This window comes from Lissotriton vulgaris, chromosome 3_1, assembly GCF_964263255.1.
Source record: "Lissotriton vulgaris chromosome 3_1, aLisVul1.2, whole genome shotgun sequence".
Taxonomy (NCBI): domain Eukaryota; kingdom Metazoa; phylum Chordata; class Amphibia; order Caudata; family Salamandridae; genus Lissotriton; species Lissotriton vulgaris.
The window spans coordinates 1,081,482,222-1,081,495,794 of record NC_141689.1 but is presented as its reverse complement, the minus strand read 5'-3'; the positions used below and the strand labels follow the sequence as shown (position 1 = coordinate 1,081,495,794).

The 13,573-nt window shown below is 41.4% G+C and overlaps 1 protein-coding gene across 1 annotated transcript in view; it reads right to left on the bottom strand.

The window, feature by feature from the left end:
* LOC147727444 (albumin-like) overlaps positions 1-12,887 on the bottom strand; it is a 475,469-nt gene extending 462,582 nt beyond the window's left edge. The window contains exon 1 of the mRNA XM_086961517.1: positions 12,744-12,887. Coding sequence (XP_086817643.1) covers positions 12,744-12,816 — 73 coding nt within the window. The 5' untranslated portion in view covers positions 12,817-12,887. The remainder of the gene's footprint in view (positions 1-12,743) is intronic.
* Positions 12,888-13,573: the final 686 nt, after the last annotated feature.

The window sequence follows — 13,573 nt, the reverse complement described above, 5'->3', positions numbered from 1 at the left end:
GCTGAGAGCAGAAGGTACATGATTCAATTTGGCAAGTTGTGCTAATTCCTGTTATTGTAGTATCACCCCGAGTAGCCAATGAGAGATTCCTTCCAAAGGTATTCATAGGAGAGTGATCGTCGTTGGTAAGCGGCGTTAATGAGAACACCAGGTGGGAGACTGTGTGTAGATCCGCCGGATTACGGATCGGGCTGTGAGTGAGAGAACACTGGGAGGGATACCAGTGTCTAGGTCCGCCGGATTGTCGACTGGATTGGGAGGAAGAGAGCACTGGGGCTGCAGCCTAGTGTGTAAGGCACGCCGGATTGCGTGTCGAGTGAGCACTGATGGTGATCAGTGTGTAATGGTACATAATCAGAACTGCCCCAGGGTAGATTAGTCTGGGCCTAAGTTGCCGTGAGACTAGCTGGTATGAGTGGGATATTGTAGAAAACCTATGCGTGTGTATTGCTATTTCCCCATCCTTAGGTACGAGATGTACATATATATACATATACCTATTGTAAATACGTTCTAAGGAGGGAGGTGATTACGTTCCGACTGGGTTGGAGGTGCTCTAAGGAGCTGATCCCATCTGGTTCGAGAATCCGGTCGTTACATCTGGCGTCACAAACTGTTTACGAAGCCTGTGTGCGCTGTATTGTTTTGATCTTGTTGGTTTGCGCTCGGCTCGTACGTATTTTCTTTGTTGTTAATTGTGTATATATTTTTTGTGTGTCAAAATGTTTTCGCGTAAGTCGAAATCTACTTTCAAATTGCCTGTTGAAATTCCCGGCTGGGAATCTACGCCTTACGAGGCCTTGGCCCGTGAGTGGGCCGATTCTACTGGTTTGAGTGAGAATTGGACTTCTTGTTTGGAGCAGGCGGACCCTGCTGATGTGGTTTCTTGCTTGCAAAAGGCACCAGTAGTGAAGGGTGATGAGCTTCCTATTTTAGGACGCAGAGGTTGGATTGTGTTGACTGCATACAGAATGCTTCATGAGAAATTTGTGAAATTACAGAAGCGATTTGTGGATATGGAAGAAAAGTTTGTTGAAGTGCAGAATAAATTGCTTGCCGACAAACTTGAGACTTATCAGACTATAGCCGAAAGGGCTGCTGTACTAATTGCGAAATACAAATATAGAAACGGTCGCGGTCGTGTTTGTAAACGGAAAGTGCGTCTGGTCGTGGCAAAAGCCGGACTGGATTGGAACCCCGACGAGTGGGATGGTAATATCTGGGACTCGAATGATTCTGGCTCCTCAGCTGAGGAGGGTGACAAGCGCGAGTCTTCTCGCTCCGGGCGTGATTGTAAATCTACTTCTTGTGATAAAAATGATGACTCTGGCGACCGTGGTCGCTCTTCCCATTCTGATGACGTATCTCGTCCTGATTGTTCTAAATCTATGGATCGAGCTTCTTCGGAGGCTCGTCCGGAGGTTTCTGCACACCCGGTTTTTCGACGCAAATTACAACAGGCTCCTGGTAATCCGAATGGTGTTCATTTGGATAGTATTGAAGATTTTACTCAACAGGAAGTTAGTGACATTTTGCAACGATTTCGACAACGGCCTGGGGAGGCTTTGCTTACGTGGATGGTGCGCCTTTATGAATTAGGTGCTGCAGGTATCATGTTGGATGCAGGTGATGCTTTGCGTTTTTGCTCTTTGAGTTCTGATTCTACTGTACAGGATCATTTTCGGAATTTTAATGGTGTCGGCCAAATTAGTCTACTCCAACTAGCGACAGATGGCTGTAATCACAAATACCCTACTGAGTCTGATTGGCCTGTCAATGACAAGCCGTGGTATACTTTGCGTGATGCGTCTCAGCGTTTGAAAGAGGAGGTGATGAAAACTGCGATTTTTCTCAGTACTGCTGACAGGTTGTTGGATGGCTTATTGACATCTTCTGTGCCGAATCGCATTATCCGTTCTTCCCCTGTTGCTTATAAGCAGGTTATGATGACTTTGTTAATTAATCAAACTGGCAATCCTTTGTCCATGGTGCTTGAATCTGTCCGTCAGCTTGGTGAGTTGGGTGACTGGTTTAAACCTGAGAGACAATCTCGACCGGAGGGTCGTACTGCTGGAGATTATAAATTCTCTAGACGTGAAATGTTTCTTGCACTGTTGGCTGATGGTGTGAAAAAGGAGGACATTGACGGTGAACCTAATAATCGCTTATGGGACATGTTTTGTAAGCGTGGTTTAGATCGGAAGGAGGGTGCCTGTCGTGTACGTAAGAATGATTGTGATCATGAATATTCTGATGATAGTGGTGACGACAGGCGTCGTGTGGATTCTGATCGCCGTGAAGAACGGCGCTATGAGTGTGATGAGTCCCCTCGTCGTGAAAAAGTAAGGGGGAGAGAGGGGGAAAAAGAAAGGGGGAGAGATGATCGTGTCTATAACAGATATAGAGATGAAAGGGATCAATCCCCTGAGTTGAGGAGAAGGGAGGATCGACACAGGCTTTCTGATCGTAATTCACAGTATTATGCAGATGACAAAAATCCATTTTGTAATGGAGATGGATATGAACAGGATGTTTTGATACCCAAGAAACATGAGAGCATTTACCCTGATTTGTCCTGGTTGACAGAGCGCAGTAAAAATGACTAGGAAATAGGTCAAGCTCCAGTACGCAGGTGGGCTCACAAAGATAATAGACCCTATGTAGATATTGAAATTTTTTGGAAACATCGTAATATCCAAAGGGCCCGAGCATTGGTAGATACAGAAGCGGAGGCCACTCTAATTCATGGTAAATCAAAGAAATTCAAAGGCCAATTTTTCACAATTACTGGTTTAAGTGGAAAGGAGACTCCCGCAGTGCAAACTACACTTGAAATGAGAATAGGTAGAATTCCCAGAAGAGAATATTCTGTATTAGTTGTACCACTTTTGGAATATATAATTGGAATTGACATTTTAAAAGGAATGACTTTGCATTTGGATGACGGTTGTTATCAATTTGGAACTAAACACTACATATCGTCCAGACCTGTATGGGTTGGTCGTTTACGAATGCCCCCCATAAAAATTCCCCAAGCTACAAAAGTTGTTTCTCAGAAACAATATTGTATTCCAGGTGGCCATGAAGAGATCAGTGCCACTATTCAGGATTTGGTTGACGCAGGAGTTATAACTCCGGTTACTTCTGCTTGGAATAATCCCGTTTGGCCCGTGCGCAAGAGCGATAATTCTTGGCGCATGACCGTTGATTATCGAGAACTGAACAAACACACACCCCCTTTGACTGTTGCAGTACCAGACATTATTACTTTAATTGAAAGAATCCAAAAGCATCCAGGTACATGGTATGCGTCCGTTGATATTGCTAATGCTTTCTTTTCAATCCCGATTGCCCCCGAGTGTCAGGAACAATTCAGTTTTACCTGGAATGGGCGTCAAATGACGTTTAGAAGTCTTCCTCAAGGTTATGTACATAGTCCTACGATCTGTCACCGGCTGGTGGCAGAGCATTTGTCCGAAGTAACTGTACACCCGCAAATTCAAGTGTGTCACTATATTGACGACATTTTAATTCAAGGCGAAACACAAGATCAAGTTCAGACCCAATTAGATCAAATCCTTGACTGCTTACGTGAAAAAGGTTGGGAAATTAATCCTGATAAGCTACAAGGTCCATCCCAAAATGTCAAGTTTTTAGGTATCAATTGGCATGAAGGTCACAGAGAGGTGATCCCACAGGTTAAACAAAAAGTTTTAGATTTTGCAGTTCCGAGGAATAGGAAAGAAGCTCATTGCTTTATTGGCTTGTTTGGTTTTTGGCGTCAACATATTCCCCATTTGAGTCAGATATTGGCTCCTTTATATCGAGTCACTCGCAAAAAGAATGCGTTTGAATGGGGTGAACCACAACAGAATGCATTTAATTTGGCAAAAGAAGCGATTCAGTACGCTTTGGATCTGTGGCCTGTGGGCGAGGGTGATGTGGATATGAATGTGTCCGTACAAGGTCTGTATGCAAATTGGAGTCTGTGACAAAAGCAAGGCAGACAAAAAGTGCCATTAGGTTTTTGGACTAAAAAGTTACCTGAGGCTGGTGAGCGTTATACACCTTTTGAGAAACAGTTGCTTGCGTGTTATTGGGCTCTGGTGGATACCGAGCAATTGACTTTAGGTCATGATGTGATTTTGAGACCTGAAATTCCTATCATGCAGTGGGTTTTGAGTTCGCCGAAAACTCATCGAATTGGACATGCTCTAGAGGCGAGTGTGATTAAGTGGAAATGGTACATTCAGGACAGGGCACGTGTGGGTCCAAAAGGTGTGGCAGCATTACATGAGCAAGTGGCGCAGGTGCCATCGAATGAGACTGGGAGTGATTGCTCCGTACCTGTAGTGCAGGAATCTCCTGTCAAGTGCGGTAAGCCATTTGATGATTTGTCCGCGGAGGACAGAAAACATGTGTGGTTTACGGATGGTTCAGCGAGGTTCATTGGAGAGAAACGGCATTGGAAGGCAGTGTCCTATAATCCTATCACACAAAATTTGCTGAGTACGACTGGTGAAGGAAAGAGCAGTCAATTTGCTGAATTATATGCAGTTTACCAAGTTTTGAAACAGGAATTACCTGGCATATGTCATATTTTCACTGATTCCTGGTCCACAGCTAATGGACTGGCGGTATGGTTACCAACTTGGCATTCTCATAATTGGGAATTGCATTCAAAAGAACTGTGGGGAAAAGAATTATGGCAAGAAATTTGGGAAATGCTCCCACAGTGTACTGTGACAATCTTTCATGTGGATGCTCATACATCAATAGACTCCCTTGACAAATTCTTTCATAACAATGCAGATGAGAAATCTAAAATTGCTGAGGCAGTGGTGGACATGCAAGATTCTGATTTGGCGGGATTGGCGAAATGGGCCCACCAGAAAGCAGGACATTTTGGAGAGAGAGCCACTAGCAGGTGGGCCGCCGATCGAGGAATTTATATTCCTTTAAATTACATTAAAGATACTATTCTGCATTGTCTCATCTGTCAACATTCCAGACAACGAAAAGTACCACAAATTGTTAAAGGTCATTTACATCGAGGAAAATTGCCCACTCAAATTTGGCAGATTGATTATATTGGCCCGCTCCCTATGAGCAAGAATTGTCAATATGTTTGTACAATTGTCGACACTTACAGTGGCCTTCTGGTGGCCTTTCCCTGCAAACAAGCTACCCAAGTAAATACCATTAAAACATTGGAATTAATCATATTATATTATGGCATTCCATTTCAAATTCAATCTGACAATGCATCCCACTTTCGTGGAAGATTGGTACAGGAATTTTGTGCGGAAAACAATATAGAATGGGTGTTTCACATTCCTTATTATCCACAGGCATCAGGCCTTATTGAAAGAATGAATGGTTTACTTAAAGAACAGTTGCGAAAGTTGACTGACAATAAGTATAAGAATTGGAGAGATTATTTGTTTCAAGCATTGTTAATTCTGAATAATCGTCCCTTTTTAAATGCTGAATCTCCTTTGATGCGTTTGTTTCCTCCAAATGTTGATGCGAAACCCAACACCATTGGCAATACTGTAATGTACTGGGAAATTTCCCCCGGAGCCCTGGCTCCATGCAGAGCAACTCCAGGTTCCGCAGGCTTGGACCTGCATGCCATGAATGACACTGTACTTAAGAGTAAGGATCGAATCATTGTTGAGACAGGCGTTGGTGTCTGTATACCGTCTGGAAGTTTTGGACTGACTGCCCCTAGATCGGGCCTTGCCTTAAAAGGTGTTCAAGTACTTGGAGGAGTGATTGACAGTAATTATCAGGGAGAGATTAAGGTCCTCCTGCTGAATAGCAGTGAGGTTGATTTATCGATTCAAAAGACTGACCGAGTTGCCCAATTGCTAATTATGCCTGTTTTCAGTGGTGAGATTCAGAAAGGCACTGCCCCAACTTTACTAACTGTGCGAGGCCAAAAAGGCTTTGGCTCTACCAATAATCCTGGAGCGAGAATATGGGTGCAATCGCCTAAAAATCCCCCTGAACAAGCTGAAATTATTGCAACCGGTCATGACAACACCATTTTGGTGATGAGACCAGGGAAAGATAGCTGGGAAGCTGTCCCGGCTGACAAATGTTACCTAGGAGAATGAATAATGCCTGTATTTGATTTTCTTTCAGATCATTCTCTGGACTGCTGCTGCAGGATGTGCCGGCATTGGACTCCTTTTGGTCTGCTACGTCGGGAGAGGTGGGAACCCACAGACTTTGGTTGATTCGAGAACCCTAGTACCGCGTTCCTTCGCTGCGTGGGATTCATCATCAAACTTTTGGACAACTCTGGCTAAACGAGTTACTAATTCACCGCATTTTTGCCTGACACCCATGCGCTCAGTAACTGACATTTTAGCGACCTGTTTGGTTGCTGTCCCTGCCTCAATGGAAACTTTGAAGCATATTTTCAATATATCAAATGCCCGACCCAATGTAATTCTGGGCGATTTCGCGGCCCATGAGTTTTGTCCCTTATGTACTATTCTCTCGGATTCTATTCCCCCAATTCATTCTCAGATTACAACGTATAATATCACGCAGGGTGACTTGTGCTTTTTCTTGACTTGTGATCCTAATGCAATTACTGAATGTGTAAAGCTAAAACTTAGAGCCGCCACTTCTTTTTCGGCTCATGAACGATTGCTGTGCTCACGAAGACCCCCAAAATCATGTGTTTCTGTTAAAAATAACATGACCTGTAAAAGTATAGTAGTTGCTCCTAGCCATTACCGTACAATGCTGTTACCTTCTGGTTGGTTGTTTTCATGTGGCAACACCTCTTGGCCCTATATTCCTGCAAATATTTCCGGAGGCCCGTGTGCCATCACTAGACTGAGTTTATTGATGTTTTCCTCACATCCTAATTCCTATTCCCGTGTAGTTCGTGATGCTATGATGTTACATGAGGACTGTGATTCTTCCCTACATCTCTATTCCAAATCTGAATACCTTAGTTTAGCTATTTCAATTATTGGTGTCCCAGCATTGGCTGTTTATAATGCCAAATCCATCGGGAAAATGGCCTGTTGGATGGTCAAATCAAATCAAACTTCTACCATTTTATCTGATATGCTATTAGATGCCCAGGGTGAACGCAGAGCAATTCTGCAAAACCATGCAGCCATCGACTATCTTTTGTTAAAGCATGGACACGACTGTTCTGACTTTGAGGGTCTTTGCTGCTTCAATTTATCCGACCACACAAAATCAATTCAGGCCCATATTGACAAACTCCATGATTTGACTGCAGAGGTTAGAAAACACATTGATCAGGGTTGGTTTGACTGGCTCTTCAATTGGTTACCTGACTTACATTCCCAAGACAGATATTAGGGGGTATTATGATTTCTATTAGTGTTTTAGTAGCTATTTGCTGCTTTATTCAGTGCATTCCTTCTCTACTCCAATACTGTAGATTTGGCAAGAGGAATAGATCAGTTAGTTTTGTTTCCTATTATTCTTCCACAGATGTTAGTTCCATATAGAGAATGATTAATAGACTGGAGTCAAGGGTGAAGTGTTCTGACCGACTTTTTCGGCCCTCCTTTGGGGAGGGATGATTGGAGGTGACTTCAGCCTATTTATCATTCTAGTGCAGGGATTAGAACTATAAACAGGGCCTATTCATAAGGCACAGTGACGCACTTTCGTACCCTTTTCCTTAGATCAGGGCCTATAAACTTAAGCTAGGGGATAGATTCATTAGTATTAGTGATAATCTGTCCTTTTGTGAGAGTGTTAGTATACCTTCTAAGGAGTTATGCTTATTTCGGGCCTTGTAGGCCTCAAACGGGAGAGACTCCATCTTGCTTTCTGCCCCGGCAGCTTGAGATGCTTCTAGATAAAGTGTAATGTTTTAGTTTCGAAGTGTTGTTCGCGTGGAGAGAACCGGCTCAGGCTGGCCCTTATCGAAAGACTGTATTTTTCTCCATTCCGAAGACACAACATCAGGCTGGCCAGCTGGGAACGTGTCCTTGGCACGGGGAGGTACAAGAATTTGGTGGGCGGCAGGTTACTGGCCTTAACTTTCCATGAAAGGACAAGCTTCTATATTAGCGAAAGTGTTAGGCGGTGAGTCAGTCTGTAGGCGGCAGCTAGCCGATAGCATCAATGCCATTAATTATTTCCAGGCAGACAGTCGCCATTTTGAAGTCCGAGAAAGATCATGAAGCTGATACTCTCTGAGAAAGATTGAAGAAGAGGGAGAAGTAGCGCAGAACGATCAGAGACAGAGAGAGACAGCAGCTAATAAAGAGGAAGGTTCCAGTGACTTGGAGGAAAGTAGAGAAGACAGAGCATAGCGGTGCAGACGTGTACTCTTGACTGCTGAGGTGTGATTCCGAGACGAGCCAAGGCACAGACGAGAAGGGAACCTAGATGACTGCTGAACCCAGATTTCACATTACTAAGGTGACGTCGACCTTTTTCCCCATAGTGTGCACATTCTAATCTTTTACTTTTCTTTGCAGGATATATGTTATACTATAGTGCTGTGTTTATAATCATTGTAATAAAATACCCCAGTTCTTAGTGAACCAACATGTGCCTTGTATTCTTGTTCAATCAGGGTAACCTGGTCTTCTAGTCAGACATCGTTTTCATGAACGGATGTAAATCCCGGTCAGGTAAGAGGTGACTGAATAATGAGGGAGAGAGGGACCATTTGATGCTGAGAGCAGAAGGTACATGATTCAATTTGGCAAGTTGTGCTAATTCCTGTTATTGTAGTATCACCCCGAGTAGCCAATGAGAGATTCCTTCCAAAGGTATTCATAGGAGAGTGATCGTCGTTGGTAAGCGGCGTTAATGAGAACACCAGGTGGGAGACTGGTGTGTAGATCCGCCGGATTGCGGATCGGGCTGTGAGTGAGAGAACACTGGGAGGGATACCAGTGTCTAGGTCCGCCGGATTGCGTGTCGAGTGAGCACTGATGGTGATCAGTGTGTAATGGTACATAATCAGAACTGCCCCAGGGTAGATTAGTCTGGGCCTAAGTTGCCGTGAGACTAGCTGGTATGAGTGGGATATTGTAGAAAACCTATGCATGTGTATTGCTATTTCCCCATCCTTAGGTACGAGATGTACATATATATACATATACCTATTGTAAATACGTTCTAAGGAGTGAGGTGATTACGTTCCGACTGGGTTGGAGGTGCTCTAAGGAGCTGATCCCATCTGGTTCGAGAATCCGGTCGTTACAAGCATCAAGCCGGAAGAGAAGTGGAAGCAGCGGAAGAGCCAACGGGCCATGCAACTGGATTCCCCAAGAGAGAAAGACATAGAAGGGTTGGAAGCCAAGGGAGAACTCCCCGAGCCAGAAGTATGGTCTCTGGCCGAACCCAACCCCCAGCCAGAGACTGAGAGACTTTGCATGGTGTGCTAAGAAGTACCACCCTAAAGGGTTCCTGTATCTAAAAGATTGGAGGGATGTAGTTACGGAGCCACCCGGCCCGTTCACGTACGCTGGTCACGCACCCCGAGGGTGGGCTCGCCCAAGAGCATAAATAAACTCAGGACCGCTCGGGGTCTTGACACAGAGATAACATCTGAGAGTGTGTCTTCTTTTGAAGTGGCCCAAGCCTGCGGCCTAGTATAGTGATTACCCGTGTCCGGATAGTGGCCGACATCACATACCCTAACACCAACAATCATTTCACACTTTACATTTTAAGCCTGGGACCGTGCTCAAAACTATAAAATGGCGGCCATAACTTACCTGTCAAGTTGAGGCCAGTCAATCACGACATAGATATTGGCACAGTGATTAGTGAAACATCGCAGTAGATCTGCAAAGGTATTGTGTGCCTAGATATACAGTTTTAATTTTAATTTAATAAAACCATCAGTGCTAAATGGATTTACACCAAATCACAAAAAGGTTCTTTGTGAACCAAGAGCTAGATGTCTGCCTATTTGGTGTAATTCCGTTTAGCGGAAATAAATGCATTGTAAAACAATACATTCAAAGATGGCGCTGTCGTGTAACTCAAAATGGTCAGTCCTATTTTTATGTTATTTAAGAAAGGAAGCACATGATTTGTTTAGATAATCAATCACACAATGCGATCAGCGTCTTCACCAAGGTGTTCACACACTGATCTGAAAGGTATTGCACCGTTACATCGCAACTTTTACAACGGACTTCTATTACAATGCAACTTTTACAACGCTGGATCCATTACATCGCATGCCTTTACAACGCATGACATTACATAGCAGATGCTATTACAGCGCATGCCATTACAACGTAAGTATAGGTAAGTATATAATTTTTTTATTTTATTTAATATTATTTAATTAATTTAATTAATATTAATTATAAATAAATATATTTATTTATGTTTTTTTATATTATAAATTAAATATGTTAATTTAAGTAATTTTAAAAATAAGTATGAGTATAGGAGTATATGTTTTGGGGTACTGAGGTATATGTTTTGGGGTGTTTGGGTATTTTTAGGTTTCAGGGCTGGGTTTGGGTTTTGGGGTACAGGGGTATTTTTAGGTTTCAGGGATGGGTTTGGGTTTTGGGGTACAGGGGTATTTTTAGGTTTCAGGGCTGGGTTAGGGTTTTGGGGTACAGGGGTATTTTTAGGTTTTAGGGCTGGGTTTGGGTTTTGGGGTACAGGGGTATTTTTAGGTTTTAGGGCTGGGTTTGGGTTTTGAGGTACAGGGGTATTTATAGGTTTTAGGGCTGGGTTTGGGTTTTGGGGTACAGGGTTATTTTTAGGTTTCAGGGCTGGGTTTGGGTTTTGGGGTACAGGGGTATTTTTAGGTTTTAGGGCTGGGTTTGGGTTTTGGGGTACAGGGGTATTTTTAGGGTTCAGTTTTTTTAAAAAAACGACTTTAAATAAATTAAATTAATTAAATTAATTAAATTAATTAAATTAAATTAAATTAATTAAATTATATTATTTACAATCTATAAATTAATTAAATTACATTAATTAAATTAAATTAATTAAATTAAATTAATTACAATTTTAAAATTAATTTAAATTAAATTAATTAAATTGAATTAAATTAATTAAATTATATCAATTCCATTTTTTAAGTTAATTAAATTAAATTAATTTAATTAATTTAATTACAATTTTAAAAGTAATTAAATTAAATCAATTAAATTAAATTAATAAAATTAAATTAATTACAATTTTTAAATTAAATTAAATAAATAGAATTAAATTTATTAAATTAAATAAATTACTATTTTAAAATTAATTAAATTAAATTAATTAAATTAAATTAATTACATTTTTTTAAAAAGATATACTTACCTATACTTACGTTGTAATGGCATGCGTTGTAATAGCATCTGCTATGTAATGACATGCGTTGTAAAGGCATGCATTGTAATGGATCCTGCGTTGTAAAAATTGCGATGTAACGGTCTGCGTTGTAAAATAACGCGTTGTAACGTCATACATCCATCTGAAATGCTCTTCCGAGAAAATTAAATTCTAGTGGACTTACACTCAGTATTGGAGTGCTGTGGTTTCTTTATGCGAGAAAACCTGAGAAGCGAGTGAATTTGCGGCACGCAGCGAAGCGCTACCAACGAGCACCATCCCGAAATTAATTAAAAATATATATGATCCTCATATAAAGGATCCTTTCTAGGAATATTTTCGGGCATACATTATGAAGTCTCAAAGCTGAGTTTCAAAAAGATCATTCAGATAATTGCATGTTTTGTCATAGTGTTGGAGACCCCTTCACACCTTTTTTTTGGATATCAAATGCTCATGAGGAAATAATGTTATACCACTACAAATGATAATATAGCCTGCCACTCCACTCGGAAACTGTGTAAAAATGAAAACTTTGCAGTACCAGACAGACACCAAGTTCATGATCCACCCACCATTGCAGACAGGAATGATGAGGCAAAATCAAGTGTCATGCTAATGCCAGTAGATTGCTGCTACAAAGTCAAGTATTGTAGTGCGACAGACACGTTCAAAAGTGGCTTTGGTCATAAAGGTTCCAGTCCCACTAAATGCTTTACATCAGAATGTACACATCGGCTAAATACGTACAGATGTTATCTGGGATTAACAAAATGTGAAAATAGCGACAGAAATATTCTGAAGTCATTGCAGCTCCACTGGCTTAAATCCGTAAAGGCTTAAAGGAGAACCTGCAACAAGTTTGAGAGACTGAAATTGGCATTATTCACATATGGCCTGAGTCCACAGTAGGGTTCATTCATGTCATGCAAGCAAAACAAATCCCTGCTCGGAGGCACAAATTACTGAGCTAACTATCAAAAAGGTGTTTTGTGCAAAGCCATGCACAAAACCCTAAACTAGTTTATGAATTACACTGGAAAGTGATAGTTGTCGATATGCAAATCTTCCTACCTCCTAAAGTTCTTTGTACAGAGTCCAATTCCGATGGAACACAACATTTCTTATTAGCATCTTTCATTCCTAGCTCAAGTGCTTATGTTTCTTGTTTTGATTTGCTCATCATTCAAATATCCACCTGTGCTTCTATGTTTTCACTCTTTATTGTAAATTTCATACAGTGCTTTTTGCCCATGTGAAGTAGTTTGCATTTTGAATATGTCTAACTCTATGCAAATTGAGGGTGCTGTGCCTGAGGCAAGCAAAACATGAGCGCTGTCCCAGGCCTTAACATCCAATCAAATGGTCACTATTATTACCCTCCAATCCCAAAATCAAGACCCCCAGAGCTATTTTAAGAGTCTTACCTCTTTTCTTCAAGGTCCCGGACTCGATGGAGCGTAGTAAGATTACAGCTACAGTAACAGTCACCCACTTCATGGCTGTGGTTTGTTTTGGAAATGGGTAAGAAAGGCTTAACAAAACTAAGAGAAGGGATTTATTTTATGCTATTTCAGATACAAATCTGTTAATGATTTACTGCTCCAAGCCTGATTAAATATGACCCCTCTGGAAGTTACCAAATGTAAAAACAAATCTTGGCGTGACATTTGTATACTAGATCTCCTCACCTTTAACCTTTAGTCCCAGGCTGTTTTGCAAATCCTCTTATCACATAACAAATAAAGGAACTTGAAAAATAATCAACTTTCCTTTATTCTCACCTTTGCTCTGTGAATCACGTATAATATTAAAATATGTATTTATTGCAGAAGACATCAAATGGTGAAAGGTTTCACAATGGCAGGATTTAAAAGCTCCAACAAATTGTAAATGCACAACTATTTCCTGGATCTGCAGTTTCGTAACCTGTTTACAAGCCATCTCTCAAAGGCTGCCTCCAATAGAAGAACATGATGTTTCAGCATGGTCAATCGACCTGCATGTAACCCCATTCCATAGTTAAATGGAGAATACCCTTGTAGACCTGATTAATTACAACACAACCTATTTTGATCACAAGCACCATTGCCAACAACATTATACCATTCTGCTCCTCAGCACATGTGCCGAATGGAGGAGCCCTCTTGCTGTCTCTGAAAGAACGCACTGTTATTCCACGAATTAATGCTACAGACAACACAAAGCTTTAATTGCTACTCTATTTTTCGGAGAAGAATGGGCATATTCATGAAAA